Source organism: Schistocerca americana, chromosome 3 (genome assembly GCF_021461395.2).
Source record: "Schistocerca americana isolate TAMUIC-IGC-003095 chromosome 3, iqSchAmer2.1, whole genome shotgun sequence".
In the NCBI taxonomy this organism is placed as follows: domain Eukaryota; kingdom Metazoa; phylum Arthropoda; class Insecta; order Orthoptera; family Acrididae; genus Schistocerca; species Schistocerca americana.
The window spans coordinates 146,546,920-146,564,323 of NC_060121.1; the positions used below are offsets into that span (position 1 = coordinate 146,546,920).

General features: G+C 44.1%; 1 protein-coding gene across 5 annotated transcripts in view; it reads left to right on the plus strand.

Annotated features, from left to right (window-relative positions):
• The first annotated feature begins 2,335 nt into the window (after positions 1-2,335).
• Positions 2,336-17,404, plus strand: part of LOC124607516 (tyrosine-protein phosphatase Lar-like) — a 545,267-nt gene continuing 530,198 nt past the window's right edge. For all 5 annotated transcript variants that reach the window (XM_047139905.1, XM_047139909.1, XM_047139906.1 and 2 more), the window contains exon 1: positions 2,336-2,611. In XM_047139905.1, the coding sequence (XP_046995861.1) occupies positions 2,446-2,611 (166 nt within the window). In that variant the 5' untranslated portion in view covers positions 2,336-2,445. The remainder of the gene's footprint in view (positions 2,612-17,404) is intronic.

Below are 17,404 nucleotides of genomic sequence, written 5' to 3' on the forward strand. Positions count from 1 at the left end.
GCGACACTGCGCGTGACGCGTCGTGGAAAGCAGACGCATGAGGGCAGCTGGCGTTGTTGCACGTACAGTAGCTGACGTACCCACCATCACTCCGCATAACAACACTAGTGGTACGCGAAAACAGCTGTGCGTAACAGGCAGTATGTTGTTGTTGTCTTCAGTCCAAAGACCGGTTTGATGCAGCTCTCCACGCTACTCTATCCTGTGCAAGCTTCTTCATCTCTGAGTAACCACTGCACCCTACATCCTTCTGAATCTGCTTACTTTATTCATCTCGTGGCCTCCCTCTACAGTTCTTACCCCCCCCCCCCCCCCCCCCCCGAAGCTTCCCTCCAGTACTAAGTTGGTGATCCCTTGATGCCTCAGAATGTATTCTACCAACCGATCCTTTGTTCAGATGTGTGTGAAATCTTACAGGACTTAACTACTAAGGTCATCAGACCCTAAGCTTACACACTACTTAACCTAAATTATCCTAAGGACAAACTCACACACCCATGCCCGAGGGAGGACTCGAACCTCCGCCGGGACCAGCCGCACAGTCCATTACTGCAGCGCCCTAGACCTCTCGGCTAATACCGCACGGCCAACCAATCCTTTCTTCTAGTCATGGTGTGCCACAAATTTCTCTTCTCCCCACTTCTATTCAGTACCTTCTCATCACTTGCGTGATCTACCCTTGCAATCCTGAGCCTTCTTCTGTAGCACGACATTTCGAAGGCTTCTATTCTTTTCTTGTCTAAACTGTTTATTTTGCATGTTTCACTTCCATACGTGGCTACATTCCATACACTTTCGGAAAGGACTTCCTGACGCTTGAATCTATACTCTATGTTAACAAATTTCTCTTTTTCACAAATGCTTTTCTTGCCATTGCCAGTCTCCATTTTATATCGTCCCTACTTCGAGCATCATCAGTTATTTTGCTTCCCAAACTCGTCTACTACTTTAAATGTCTCGTTTCCTTATCTGATTTCGTCAGCATCATTCCATTATCCTCGTTTTGCTTTTGTTGATGTTCATCTTATATCCTCTTTTCAAGACACTGTCCATTCCATTTAACTGCTCTTCCAGGTCCTTTACTGTCTCTGACAGAATTACAATGTCATTGGCAAACCTCAAAGTTCTTATTTCTTCTTCCTGGAGTTTAATTCCTGTTCCAATTTTTTTCTTTTGTTTCTCTTGCTTCTTGCTCAATATACAGATTGATTAACATCGGAGATAGGGTACAACCCTACATCTACATCCATACTCCGCAATCCACCATACGGTGCGTGGCGGAGAGTACATCGTACCACAACTAGCATCCTCTCTCCATGTTCCACTCCTAAACAGAACGAGGGAAAAATGACTGCCTATATGCCTCTGAACGAGCCCTAATCTACCATATCTTTGTGGTCTTTCCGCGAAATATAAATTGGCGGCAGTAAAATTATACTGCAATCAGCCTCAAATGCTGGTTCTCTAAATCTCCTCAGTAGCGATTCACGAAAAGAACGCCGCGTTTCCTCCAGAGACTCCCACCCGAGTTGCTGAAGCATTTCCGTAACACTCGCTCCCTTCTCATTCATTGCTTCGCTTTCGTGCCCCTCGACTCTTATAACTGCTATGTGGTTTGTGTACGAATTGTAAATAGCATTTCGCTCCCTGTATTTTACCCCAGTCACCTTTAGAATTTGAAAGAGACAATTAAAAAAAATGCCTCTGAGCACTATGGGACTTAACAGCTGTGGTCATCAGTGCCCTAGAACTTAGAACTACTTAAACCTAACTAACCTAAGGAGATCACGCACATCCATGCCCGAGGCAGGATTCGAACCTGCGACCGTAGCAGTCGCGCGGTTCCGGACTGCGCGCCTAGAACCGCGAGACCACCGCGGCCGGCGAGACAATTCCAGTCAGCATTGTCAAAAGCTTTCTCTAAGTCTACAAATGCTATAAACGTAGGTTTGCCTTTCCTCATCCTAAGTTAAGTCGTAGGGTCAGTATTGCCTCGCATGGTCCAATTTTCTCCGGAATCCAAACTGTATATAAATAACAAAATGTAGGAACATTATGTATACCGTATTTACAGAATGATATCAGAAGATGCTTTGTAAATGAAAGCAGAAACGGTCAGGTGATGAACATTCTTCATTTGCAGGAAGCGTAAGTTGGAACGAGGAAAAACTGAAGCGAACGTAGAAATTTTAAATATATTATAAAGCAGCTAGTCACAGTTGCCGCGCAGATCACCCGCTGTCGCACTGTTGGCTGTGTAGAGTGGCAGGTTTTAGCGGGGGCCGGTGCTGACGGACGCGTGTGCGGTGCCGTGTTGCAGACCCGCCGGAGATCACGCAGCGGCCGCGCGACCTGACGGTGAAGGCGGGCGGCGTGGCGGCGTTCGTGTGCGGCGCGCGCGGCGACCCCACGCCCAGCATCACGTGGCGCAAGAACGGCAAGCGCATGTCCAACACGCAGTCGCGCTACCTGCTGCACGACTTCGCGGGCGGGTCGCTGCTGCGCATCGAGCCGGTGCGCGTGCAGCGCGACGAGGCCGCCTACGAGTGCTACGCCGAGAACGGCGTGGGCGACGCCGTCAGCGCCACCGCCAACCTCGTCGTCTACGAGGGTGAGTACCCGCCGTCCACTGTACACTTTCAGCACTCACCGGCAGCCGGCCGCGAGCCTGCTGCGTCCAGCCGTCGGCGGATGAGCACCGAAATATCTCTCGAGCACGTGAAGAGAGAAATTTTGCGAGTAATAAAACATTTGACATCTTTCTGATTTGCAGCTCCTTGTATTGGCCGTGTTTGGAGTTAAAATTTTTGGGTGTGAGGTCCACCAGTTATGCAAAACATCGTTTTTCTCAGTACCCAAACATGTTTCGGCACCACTGTGCTATCATCAGTGGATTTTCGTTTTTTTTTTTATTCTTCACATTTAGTGAACATGAATTTTCTGGATCATTTTTGTGTTAATTATTACAGGTAGCTTGTCATTTTTCGTGTGGCAAGCACTTCCGTTCTCCGCATCATGCTGAGATATTGTGATGCATACGTAACTGTAACAACTATTTTCCACAAATAACGTAGTAAAACACTATTCACTACACCAGAACACAGTGTGATTGTCGTTTGTTCAAACCACAAATACTTGTTATAGTTACTACGCGCAACATTAGGAAAGTCATCCCGCAAGGAGGAAATCGTAGAGCGTCTGTTTTCTCTCACCTTATTGTCCGCTTCCTGCACCAAACTTTTATTAACAACCGAAGGACGCCCACTCCGTTGTTCATCATGCACATTTGTGCGGCCATCTTTAAATGCTCTCACCCACTTTCTTACCATTCCGTCCCTCATAATGTTTTCTCCGTAAACTGCACAGATCTCACGATGAATATCTATCGCTTTTAGGCCTTTAGCACTAAGAAATCTTATAACAGCCCGTACTTCAAAGTCGGCGGGACTCACGATTATTAGAGGCATCTTAAACACTCAGTACGCAACGTAAACAAGGAAGAATCAGACTGTAATGGCGTCAGTGCGTAGATTAAGGTACAGGCTTTCATGTAAAAATAGAATTATTGAGATATCTTAGGACGTCTTTTTTTTAATTTCAAAACGGCAATTACTTAAATACACGCCTCGTATATTCTGTTTTCTTCGGCCATCGTCAGGTAGTTTTGCTGCCCAAAAAGCAAAACGCGCCCAATGCTTTTAGTGTCTCACTTCTGTGAACGAGGAATGTGTGCTGAGGGTCTGGCCAAATCTTTTCGTTGCTCCATGTGTATTTGGACTACACGATAGTATTTTTGAGCGCCCAGATCCCACTTAACACTGTTAAATTTCTGAAGTTGACTGGTTGCTCTAGAACAGGGCTTCCCAACCTCCATGACGAACACCTAGTCAGTCAGAAGCACAGTAACTTTAAATTTCAGAGCGAAACCCATGGGAACTGAAAGCTTCTTAATGGAAATGCCATGTTCCCAATGACCCCTCCTCCCCCCCCCCCCCCCTCCCTGAAGTATCAATAGTCTGTGGTGTAGAGATGAATGAAAACAACTTGAAATTAACGACCCAGTTTGAATTCCCACTGTATCCAGACACTTACTAGTGGATTTACTCCCTTTGTTCAACACACTATAGCCTGATTAAAATTACTTGGTAATTGAAATTTCACACGATGGAGCTGTCTTCCTCCAAGAGCAATCAACGTCACGTCCAAATTGTTCGTTGTTGACAAGCTGCCGCTATTGGTCTGTTCACTCCCACTATTTGGCTACTTTTGTGTAAGGAGCATGCATATTTCGTAACAGTCATATGTGTGTGTGTGTGTGTGTGTGTGTGTGTGTGTGTGTGCGGGTTTGGGTGGGTGTGTGGATGGTTGGGTGTGGTTTTTCGTGTAATCCGAAGAAAAATGTTCAAATGTATGTAAAGTCCTCCTTTGGTTGTCCTCCCTCCTCATTCATTTCTACTGGAAACTTCCCTTGTTGTGAAGGCGATGGAGAAACTGCACCCTTCTTCAATGATCCTGACTTCAGCCACCGATCCATGTTAGAAGTAATAAACTGGTCAAAAATCGACTTATGGAATAGGTAGTGCACTGACAAAGCAAGTTTAACATTCAACGATGCATGGGGCCGCATACGTGCCAGCGAGAACTGTGATTGGTCGACAGAGCTCGCTCCGCGCATGCGTAAAAGGTTTCAGCGCATCTAGCGCCGTGAGCTGGGGCACAAACGACCCCCGTATTGTTGCTAAACAGTCGATCAGAGAAGCCGCATTCTCCGGCACTAAACTGCGTATACGTCCTCACTTAGGAACCGCAAAGGCTGCTTGGGGATACGATTTGAAGTAAAAGTACACATGTTTTTCACACGAAAAAAAAACAGTGATGAATTTGATTTTCACATTTTTATTCAATAATTTTACTCATTATTTTACACGATTTGGTGAAAGGTGGCCGCTGAGATGTTTATAATTTTCCACCTCCGCGTTGCAAATGTTTTGAGTGACATGCCCAGTCGATGCGGTGTTGTTTTCACGTCAATTCTACCAACATTGAGAGTTGTTTAGTTTTCGGGGTTTTGTAAAATTCCTGGATTCATGTCTCGTCGCTGTGCAGCCTATGAAAAGGATTGCGGAAGACTCCCAAATAAATTCCAAAGTACAGTGCAGTTTTAACACCAATATATTTCCTGGACTCTGGTGTCCGAGCCTGGTGAACCGTACCGGTTACATCACACGTACCCAAAGCTGACATCAAACGATACAGAGTTCACAACAGTCAACAAAAGAGTGAGCCTACAATACATTTGCTCGCAACCCTAGCCAAAAAACGAGTGCTCCAAGGCGCTTGCGTGACCTCTATTTATACTTTTGTTAACTATTACCTACAATGAAAATTACAATTTTATGTAAAATCACAATTAAAAGTTAAACCGAATATGAGATACACATTGCTAAAAATTTACAATCTCAGTGCTGAACAAAGTGAACCTATTTCCAACTTAGTTACGAGTTAATATAACATTTTCTGACCAATTATGTTACAGATAACAATTACATTTCTAAATTTGTTTATAACAAATGAACTAGTGCCTGAATTTTAGTGCTAACATATATCAGAGATTCAATTAACATGCTTTATTTATATGTTCTATTTAATTTGCTGTAGTAATTTTATACTGATAGGTTTACTGGTACATCCTGACCATGTGCTACATTTCTTTCGATTAGTTACAGTATTAATCTCACATTTATATTATGTTTCTCACATAAGAACAATGTTAATCAGCAAAGTATCGTTTTCGAATTATATGTATACTGAAGTAGTGGTTTTTTTGTATGTAAATTGAACAATTAGGACTGGTGTTTATCTTTAATGCTCTCAGAGGGGTGAGATACAGTAATATTTCACCGCGGACCCCCTAGAAAGGGCCGGCGGACCCCTGAGGTCCGCGGACCACAGGTTGGGAAGCCGTGCTCTAGAAGAATATCCGTTCGTACGACTTTCGGAACATACGCTGACCTGGCAACGCATGCCGTACGCGGTGCCCCGCAGCATCACAGCTGCGCTGTTGGGATTGTTCCTCTTCGCCTGCTGCCGCGGGCCTTCTGGGGCGCGCGGGATTGTGTAAGACGGCGGCTGGCGCCTCGAGCCGCTGCGCCAGTAGCTCGGCAGGCCGTATTATCGCGGCTGCGCGGTTGCGTTATTGCTGGTGCCGCCAGACTGCCAGACTGCCGAGCCGCGTAACGTTTATACCAAACACGAGAGGCCCCGCGAAGGCAGAAAATTGAGTTTGCCTGCGAGATGGGCGCGCCGCTGATACGCGCCCTCGCCGTGATTCGGCGCCGGCCTGCGCCACTCCGTTCCGAGTCTGAATTAGTGCGCGCAAACACTGTGCGCTCTGAGGCACAGCCAGCCACAGGGCTCTGGCTGCCGCTGCTGCTGCCAACAGCACTCGCGCGGCTACATCACTCGCTCTGTATTTTCGAGTCATCGGCCTGCTGATTGGTTTCATGCGGCCCGTCACGCATAACTCTACTGTGCCAACTTCTTCAATGTATTCTAATCTCTCTTCCTCTGCAGTTTTTACTTGCTACAGCTTTCTCTAGTCCCATGGAAGTTATTCCTTGACGTCTCAGCAAACGTCCTGTCGTCGTTTCCGTTCTTTTTGTCACCGTTTCCGATTTGTTCCTTTATTTGCCGATTTCTTATCAGTCCGCCTAATTTTCAACATTCCTGTGAAGCTCGACTTCTCAGATGCTTCGATTCTCTTACACTACTGGCCATTAAAATTGCTACACCACGAAGAGGACCTGCTACAGACGCGAAATTTAACCGACAGGAAGAAGATGCTGTCATATGCAAATGATTAGCTTTTCAGAGCATTCACACAAGGTTGGAGCCGGTGGCGACATCTACAACATGCTGACATGAGGAAAGTTTCCAACCGATTTCTCATAGACAAACAGCAGTTGACCGGCGTTGCCTGGTGAAACTTTGTTGTGATGCTTCGTGTAAGGAGGAGAAATGCGTACCATCACGTTTCTGACTTTGATAAAGGTCGGATTGTAGCCTATCGTGATTGCGGTTTATCGTATCGCGACATTACTGCTCGCGTTGGTCGAGATCCAGTCACTGTTAGCAGAATATGGAATCGGTGGGTTCACGAGGGTAATACGGAAAGCCGTGCTGGATCCCAACGGCCTCGTATCACTAGCAGTCGAGATGACAGGCATCTTATCCGCACGGCTGTAACGGATCGTGCTGCCACGTCTCGATCCCTGAGTAAACAAATGGGGACGTTTGCCAACAACCATCTGCGCGAACAGTTCGACGACGTTTGCAGCAGCATGGACTATCAGCTCGGAGAACATGGCTGCGGTTACCCTTCACGCTGCATCTCAGAGCGCCTGCGATGGTGTACTCAATGACGAACCTGGGTGCACGAATGGCAAAACGTCATTTTTTCAGATGAATCCAGGTTCTGTTTACACCATCATGATGGGCGCATCCGTGTTTGGCGACATCGCGGTGAACGCACATTGGAAACGTGTATTCGTCATCGACATACTGCCGTATCACCGGGCGTGATGGTATGGGATGCCATTGGTTACACGTCTCGGTCACCTCTTGTTCGGGTTGACGGCACTTTGAACAGTGCACGTTACATGTCAGATGTGTTACGACCCGTGGCTCTACCCTTCATTCGGTCCCTGCGAAACCCTGCATTTCAGCAGGATAATGCACGACCGCATGTTGCAGGTCCTGTACGGGCCTTTCTGGATACAGAAAATGTTCGACTGCTGCCCTGGCCAGCACATTCTCGAGATATCTCACCAACTGAAAACGTCTGGTCAATGGTGGCCGAGCAACTGGCTCGCCACAATACGCCAGTCGCTACTCTTGATGAACTGTGGTATCGTGTTGGAGCTGCATGCGCAGCTGTACCTGTACACGGCATCCAAGCTCTGTTGGACTGAATGCCGAGGCGTATCAAGGCCGTTATTAGGGCCAGAGGTGGTTGTTCTGGGTACTGATTTCTCAGGATCTATGCACCCATATTGCGTGAAAATGTAATCACATGTCAGTTCTAGTATAATATATTTGTCCAATGAATACCCGTTTTTCATCTGCATTTCTTCTTGGTGTAACAATTTTAATGGCCAGTAGTGTATTTTCCGGTTTCCCCACTGTCTTTGATTCACTACCATACAAATGTGTGCTCCAAATGTATATTCTCAGAAATGTTTTCCTCAAATTAAGGTTTATCTCTGACACTAGTAAACTTCTTTCGGCCAGGAATGCCCTCTTTTTCTAGTGCTAGTCTACCTTTTATGTCCTCTTTTCTCCGTTCATCATGGGTTACTTCGCTGCCTAGGTTGCATAATTCCTTTACTTCCTCTACTTTGCAATCACTAATTTCGATGATGGGTTTCTCGCTGTCCTCGTCTTGCTACTTCTCATTACTTTCGTCTTTCTTCGGTTTTATCTCAATACGCAGTATTTACTGATTATGCTGCTCATTCTATTCAGCAGATCCTGTAATTCTTCACACTTTCTCTGAGGGTAGTAAAGTCGTTAGCGAATCTTATCATTGATATCCTCTCAACCTGAATTTTAATCCCACTCATCAATCTTCATTCTATTTCTGTCTTTGCTTTTTCGATGTGTAGGTTGAACAGTAGGGGCGAGACACTGCGCTCCTGTCTGACACCGTTTTTAATCCGAGCACTTGGTTCTTGGTCTTTCCATTTTATTCTTCCATACTGTTTGACATCTACCGATGTTTTTCCGGCCTACAAATGTCGCGCTAGATCAGAATGCTAGAGGTTAGATGGCTAAATCGAACAACATATGGGTAGGTACTGAATCGAACTCATGACAAAGTAAATTTGTTAAATAAGTGATTGGTTGATAGGACATATCACAAGGAGTCAAGGAATTGCCAGTTTGGTAATGAAAGGAATTGGGCTGGAGGGTGTAAACGTTGCAGAGGGAGATCATGTACGTTCTGGTGGTTACACACATATGAGGAGGCTTGCGCAGGAGAGATTAGCGTGGAGAGCTGCAGCAAACCAATCTTTGTATGAAAACGACAACTACGTCTGTAAAGCCCAATTTAAAAAGAAAACAGCTATGAATATTACAGAATCATCAGTTCATCAGTTTAATAAGTCGTGGCTGCAAAATTGTGACAGGAAGTATTTAATGATGGAGGAAGGTTTGGGTTCCAGAGAAATGTAGGAACAGTTGAAAACAATAGAACCTTACGGTTTACCTTACAAGACAGACAGAAGGAAAGCATTTGTATTGTAGAATAAGAGAAAGCTTTTGGTAATGTTAACAGGAATGTACTTTTTAAAATTTTGAAAGTAGCAGAAATGAAAACAGCGAGCGAAAAGCTATTTACAACTTGAGCAGAAAGCGGACTGCCGCTATAAGATTGCAACGACATGAAAGCGAAGCTGAGGCTGAGAAATAACATCCTCGATGTTATTGAAACTGTACACTGGCCAAGCAATAAATGAAAATTTGGGGAAATGAAATACAAGTTTATTGAGAAGTAATAAGAACTTTGACGTTGATAATGCGTTGTAATTCTACCATAGATGGAAAAGGGCTTGGAGGGGAAATTGAATGGAATAGATAGTGTCATGAAACGAGATTATAAATATCAACAATAGTAATGGTATGTAGGCAAATTAGTTAAATTATGCTAAGGGAATTAGATTAGAAAGTTAGACACTATAAGTAGTAGATGAGTTTTGTTATTTGGGAAACAACTGACGATGGTCGAAGAAAAGCCTGTATAAAATGCAGACTAGCAACAGCAAGGAGAGCTTTTCTGAAAACGTAGAATTTTTTAACATCTAATATAAATTTAAGTGTTAGGAAGTATCTTCTGAAAATATTTGTCTGGAATGTTGCCTCTTATGGAAGTGAAACGTGGTCAATAGCCAATACAGACAAGAAAAGAACAGAAATATTAAAATGTGGTGCTATAGAAGAATACTGAAGGTTAGGTATGTATATCGAGTAACTAGTAAGGAGGCACTGAATAGAACTAGTAAAAAAAGAAGTCTGTGGCAGAACTTGACTTATAAGAAGGGATCGGTTGATACGACACACGGTGAGGCATTAGCGAATCGGCAGTTTGGTAATACAGGTAAGTGCGGTCGGTAACAGCTGTAGAAGGAGGGCTAGGCAAGCAGACAGTAAGCAGGTTCAGATGGATGTAGGCTGCACTACTTGCTAAGAGAAGAAGGGTCATGAGCAGGAATGGCTCAAATGGTTCAAATGGCTCTGAGCACTATGGGACTTAACTACTGTGGTCATCAGTCCCCTAGAACTTAGAACTACTTAAACCTAACTAACCTAAGGACATCACACACATCCATGCCCGAGGCAGGATTCGAACCTGCGACCGTAGCTGTCGCGCGGTTCCAGACTGCGCGCCTACAGCCGGTAGACCTCCGCGGCCCGGCTGAGCAGGAATGAGTAGCGTGTGGAGAAACATCAAACCTATCTTAGGACTAAATACAACAATTGTTATAACCGAGCCCCTAGCAGTAGAAACTAAAATCCACAACCTGCTTCGATCTACTTGTGATTCATAGTTTCATCAAGGTTACAGGTTTACGGCCGTTTGGAATCGATCTATACTGAAAGTGACTTTGTCACAATTTTGGAACAGTTCTGTCCAGTGTCTTTATTTCACCACAGGCCCTAGGACAGTCTTTGAATATTACGAAATAATTTTAAGTTCTGGTGGCTATAATACTGGATAGTCTTCTCAAACTTAAGATAATTATACTTTATTGTTCATTTTAATCTAAATCCACTCAACCGGACGTGCATTGTTTGGCGATACTGGTGAAATGTGACATCTGTGGTCACACTGCATAGTATTCTAAATTTAATCATCATGTGTATATGTCCCTTAACTTGATCAGATTAGTAACGCATAGGGTGAATATTTCGACTAACTATGTGATACTACTTGGCAAGACAACTTGTTTTGTTAATGAAATTCCCTTTTTAAATTCAAACAGCCTCAACGGGAACAGGTCTATTATTTTAAAACTCAAAATAATTCAGTTTAAAAGCCTCGAAAGCGACTTTATGATCAGTAATAATAATTATATTTAATTAATGAATTGTGTGAAAGAATTAGAACAAACCCTGGTATGGCATGAAATTTTATAAAATGATCGCCATGCATGAATTTTTGTGTGGTAGGGAGACCTGGATCAAAAATAAATTACCCGAGTAGAATAAGGCTAGTAAAATTAAATTATTTAGACAGCATCGAAAACGAGCCTTGCCAGAAGAACAGAAGATCTAAATTCAGTTCTTTTTTCAGTATTCAATAACAGATACTAGCTGTTGTATCCAGATACTATGACTATGGTTTCGGTAGTTTACTAACTTTTGAAAAAGTGCGACTGCTACGGTCGCAGGTTCGAATCCTGCCTCGGGCATGGATGTGTGTGATGTCCTTAGGTTAGTTAGGTTTAAGTAGTTCTAAGTTCTAGGGGACTAATGACCACAGCAGTTGAGTCCCATAGTGCTCAGAGCCATTTGAACCATTTTTGAACTTTTGAAAAAGCTTGGCAGTGACACCAGAAAAGCGTTAGGAAATCTAAAGCTTTCAAAATGAAAATCCAATAGAAATGCCTCATGTTATTCTGTGATAATTATCGAGTCGTCGTCGATTTTCGAAGTGCCTCCGTTGCCAAACGTCCCTGTTTCTCTGATAAAATATTTTTTCATTCGTGTTTGTTGTATCCACATTCTAGCAGTTACAAAATAGCTGCTGTTATTCTGGTCGCTTCTCTTGTTCTTCTCGATTCTGAGAGAATTGTCTAGCAAGGTTTTGTCGTTTCAGGCGCCTCGAATGGTATAACATCATCGCGATAGTTTTTGTTATAATATTCATGTGAATCTATCTCCGTGTTCAACTGACTGAAACTCCAGCTGTTTGCGCAAATTGATCGCTAGCTGCCAGGGGCAACTAGCAGCGCAAGCGCGGTAATGATGTTTTTCGTAGAAATAATTTTCCATTAATTCAGTTGTTTTCTGTTTTTTTCTTCCGAAATAACGCACTTACTAATTTTCATGTTTATATGAACGTGAATTCTGATTACAGATGTAAACATGTGGTTACTATGTTTTTAATAATGCGTATGGCTCGGACAGAATCTATATTTTGTATTGCTGCAAGATATTATACTGAATGGCGAGTAAAATTGTCATATGTAGCTAGACTGATTTTGCAGCCTGCAGTAGAACGCGTAAGTGTATTGTGGTCGCACATTTTGCGTGATCTGCTGATTGTGGTGTGGTTGATTTACAGCAGCATTTGCATACTCATTGCGGAATGAACAGCGTTTTATCTATTCAGAATACGAACCTCCGTGCGAGAAGTCTTCTTTGCCTCTCTTGGTTCATTGTTCGTGGTACAGACCCCTCAGGTAAATTAGATGTGTGTGTGTGTGGGGGGGAGGGGGGGGGGGGAGGATCCCTCATTAGTGTGTTCAAAAAAATCGTTCAAATGGCTCTGAGCACTATGGGACTTAACAGCTGTGGTCATCAGTCCCCCAGAACTTCGAACTACTTAAACCTAACTAACCTAAGGACATCACACACATCCATGCCCGAGGCAGGATTCGAACCTGCGACCGTAGCAGTCGCGCGGCTCCGGACTGAGCCCCTAGAACCGCTCGGCCACCGCGGCCGGCTCTACAATAACATCCAAGTCATTTCTGTTGGAGGTACTTCGGCACAACTCACTATTAACTTGTCTCTACTCCGCTGGATGATGAAGAAATGCCTTATTCCTATATGCGTAAAGTATGAACGCCAAAAATTAACGGAATTTGCATAAACTACTTCCAAACCACGAGAATACATCATGAAAATAAAGTTTTACATTCGGGGTGAAGCGACGACTGGAGCCTAGATGGGTATCAGAACAAAAACTATGTCAGTTACACCCTATTATTAGTTCTTAGGAAGTTGATATGCACAACTCAAACTGCCAAAGAAGCTTTTAAGTATTCAGTTGTAATGAAAACCTTCGACACTACTCCCCCGGCTCGTTCCTTTTGTTGCAGGAACGTAATCAGTTCCGTCAGCAGAAGACACGAGTTCAGTATCGCTGGCTAAAAGTAACATTAACACTCGCGCAGTCGGGTCATACCCAGCTGACAAGCAGGAGGGCTTCGCATCGAATCGTACGTCATTGCATAAATATCAGTGGACAGCGACGGGAGGCAATCAGAGCTGGCTTTAGGAGCACATGTGCAGTAATATTGAAGCTCCGCTTAGCCACTGTACATCACGATAGCGGGGCCAGTAGATTAGCTCCATCAAAAGTACATTAATATGTAGTTAAGGCAGGGTTAATGCGGGTGACACGCCTGCCTATAGGCGGCGCAAAGCCCGTTAATCACGCGGTGTTTCACCTGCTGCGCGCGGCGAAGGGGATTCCCTGATAGCCACAGGGCTGCCAACGCCGCGGAACAAAAGAGGACGAGCTGCCCGATATTGTGGTTACTGGACAGTAATGTATGAAAATTATAAAGGCAGCGTTGCATATTGACGTCGAGTTCGTGTTCATGGATTACACAATCCACCAGCAACCCTCCGATTCTTTAAAGAATTAAACTCCCATGTATAAAGCAGCTTCAAACGTCTGATTGCTTTACAAATGAATTAATGTGTTAAATATTTGCCTTTAAACATTTCAGAGAGAAAATTTTAGGAAAGACTGGAAATTATGCGTAGATTTGTCGGAAGTTGCTAAGTGCTCTCATTGTAAAACACTGGATGAATATAAACAGGGTAATTTGCACCCCATTTTAAGTAGTTCACGTATCCAAACATTTATGAAGTCATACACACGGAACTGTGTGTCGTACAATGATACAATCTTACAGATGCAGTCAGTGATATATGTGGATACTATATGCAGAATGTGTCACAATCAGAGTTAGTAGTAAAGAAGTTATAAATTAAAACTTAGAGCTCGATGTTGAAGTTTTACTGCGCACCACTTTAAGCTAACGCTGGCTTTTCACGTGTATAAACGATTATGACGTCATATCTCCTGAATGATGTGGCGTACAACGATATAATTTTACAGATACAGAGAGTGGTATATAAAGATACTGTCTGAAAACTGTATTGAGAGTAGAAATAGTAGTAATGAATTAATAAAATAAAGCGTCATGTCTAGTGCTTAAGTCTGACTGCATGAAAAGCGGAAACGTAGTTAGAGATGAAATTTTTTACGTTCACCAATTTGCGGACGGGGGTGTAGGCGAGTGAAAATTTCTAAAAGGTTTGAAATTGCATGTGAAGTTCGTTGGAAGATAGTATCTGTGCCCGAAAGAACAGATACCATTAATGACCGTGCCACTTCTCTAGAATGAAATCATAATTAAATCGATACCCTAGCTGCAAACAGACGTTTATATACATCATTGGGGACATTTCCAACATGTCCTCAATTATGTATATCAACGCCTGTTTGCAGCTGGAGTGTCGTTGGAAGTCGCTAAGTACACTGATTTTCAAATATTGGACGAATGAAGCTCGGGTATTTGTGGGCCGTGAGTTACGCAACTTCAAGGCAAACACGTAGTTTCTAACTGTAGTACTTGTCTACTGTGTCAAACTTTTAACGTAAGATTATACCTCTTAATGATTAGATTATGATAGCATTTTAAAATTATGAGTTAGGCCAATAATTAAATGAAATACTGAAGACAAAATTTTTGTTTCCACTGCGCAACAACTGATGCTAAGTGCCGGGATGTGTTTTAGTAATATAGATATGTTGATTATGCCAACGGCCTTGCTGAAGGGTAACACCGGTTCCCGTCAGATTACCGATGTTAAGCGCTTTTGGGCTTGGTTAGCGTGTGGATGGGTGATCGCTCAGGTCTGCCGAGCGCTGTTGGCAAGCGAGATGCACTCAGCACCTGTGAGGCCAATTGGGGAGCTCCTTCACTGAGATGTAGCGGCTCCGGTCACGAAAACTGACATGTGTGTTGATCCAGTGATGCCTTTCGGCTCAGGATGACACGGCAGTCGGTTGGTACCGTTGGGCTTGCGAGGCCTGTTCGGACGGAGTTAAGTTTTAGTTTTTTACGTCGACTATAGGGCATGCTAGTGTGCTTTATTTTCACATGAAATATTTATTCTTCACTTATCACTCAAGAGAACAATTTAGGAAACAAGTAACTCTCAGTTTATTTGCACTCCTCGATCAATTTTCTTACGACGCCACACTAATTGACCGCAGCTGTGATATCATACGGGTAAGCGAAGCGTCCTAACCGATTTAGGCAAATGTTGGAAAGGCTAAATCATGACGGAATTTGAAGTAAATCAGTGTATAGTATCTAAATAGGCACTTGAACTATGTTACAGATATCAAACGGGTTGACGAAATTTTTCCTTAGGGAATCTTCTGTTTTTCGCTGCCTGTCGAATTTGTAGTTCTGACAGTAGTATTTCATATTAATATCTTCATAATCTTCAGCGAACATAGGTGTGTGTGTGTTGTCCTTAGCGTAAGTTAGTTTAAGTTAGATTAGGTAGTGTGTAAACTTATGGACCGATGACCTGAGCTGTTTGGTCCCATAAGACCTTACAACAAATTTAAAAATTTGCACCACTGGTCACAGCCATATCCTGTGTCAAGTGTAAGAGATAAGTAAGATGCTAGCGTGCTAGCAAGGTAATACATGTTTGCCAGGACTAGTAAGCCTAATAACCTGTTTTCGTAAAATGATGTAAGCTGATCAAGCACCTGAAGATGAGTCCCCATGGCTCTAAACACATCTGCAGTGAAATAAAACTCACGATTTAATCTGAATGGGGCTATTTTTTTTATTATGAAAATAATAGAGCCACGGGGACAATACAGACAACAGTCTACATAAATTTAAAACAAAAGGACTTACGCTTTTGGCTACCTTGGAGGAAGCGTTTTCGTGGACGCCGTCGTTATTTTGAGGCCAGCGTGAGCCGCTACTCTGCGTAATTTCGTTACTGGTTAGAGGCTCCGAAATTCCGGCCGGCTGATGAGGTCTTTATAAGCGCAACAACTCATCTGCACTGATACGCGGAATTTCTGGAGGGCGCAGGGCGAGGGCCCCGCAAAATGTGACAATTAATTATGTGCGGTGCTAACGAGGTGACTATGGGCGGAGGCGGACCTGGTCAGCAGAAACGGGCCGGGCGTGGGCAGTTGGAGCGGTAACTGCCGCCATTCCAGACAGCGGGCTGTGCTCCCGGGCCGGCGGACCACGCATTAGACACACACGGCGGGAATCTGCGCCAACTCCACCGAAACACTGCGCTGCGCGACGTTAGCCGCCGGCCTAGCAGACCCACGTGCTCGTGCGTCTGCGCTCCACCTGTCCAGAATGGTCGCTTCGTTTAGGACTGACTGCTCATGCTCAGTTCGCTCCACTATAACTTCATTCACTTTTCAAATGGTTCGAAGCAGTATGGGACTTAACATCTGAGGTCATCAGTCCCCTAAAACTTAGAACTACTTAAACGTAACTAACCTAAGGACATCACACACATCCATGCCCGAGGCAGGATTCGAACCTGCGACCGTAGCGGTCGCGAGGTTCCAGACTGTAGCACCTAGAACCGCTCAGCCACTTCGGCCTGCTCCTTGATATCCATATATGTTTCATGAATGACTCTTCAAGGTAGTTCAAAGTGAATGCAGCCCTTACAAACAGCTATAACTGTACACTGCAAGACTATGTAAGAGAAGGTTCAATTTTTTTTACATACTTTATAGAATTTCTGTATGAATCCCATTGACCACATGGACAACATCTCAGCAGTAATCGATTTCACGCCATCCATTTTGAAACATACGTGGAGTCACCGACGTCAGTGCGTCAGAAATTACACAGATGGATTTATTTTCATTAATATCTACATCTACAATCCGGTGTGTGGCGGAGAGTGCTTCTTGTCCCACTGTCACTTCCCCCCTTTCAGATTCCAGTCTCTCACAGTTCACGATGAGAACGATTGCCGATAACCCTCAGTTCAGAATGGTTCAAATGGCTCTGAGCACTATGAGACATAATTTCTGAGGTGATCAGTCCCCTAGAACGTAGAACTACTTAAACCTAACTAACCTAGGGACATCGCACACATCCATGCCCGAGGCAGGATTCGAACCTGAGACTGTAGCGGTCGCGCGGTTCCAGACTGTAGCACCTTGAACCGTTCGGCCAACCCGGCCGGCGATAACCCTCAGTGTGAGCTCGAAAATCTCTAATTTTGAAACTTCCTGGCAGATTAAAAGTGTGTGCCCGACCGAGACTCGAACTCGGGACCCTTGCCTTTCGCGGGCAAGTGCTCTACCATC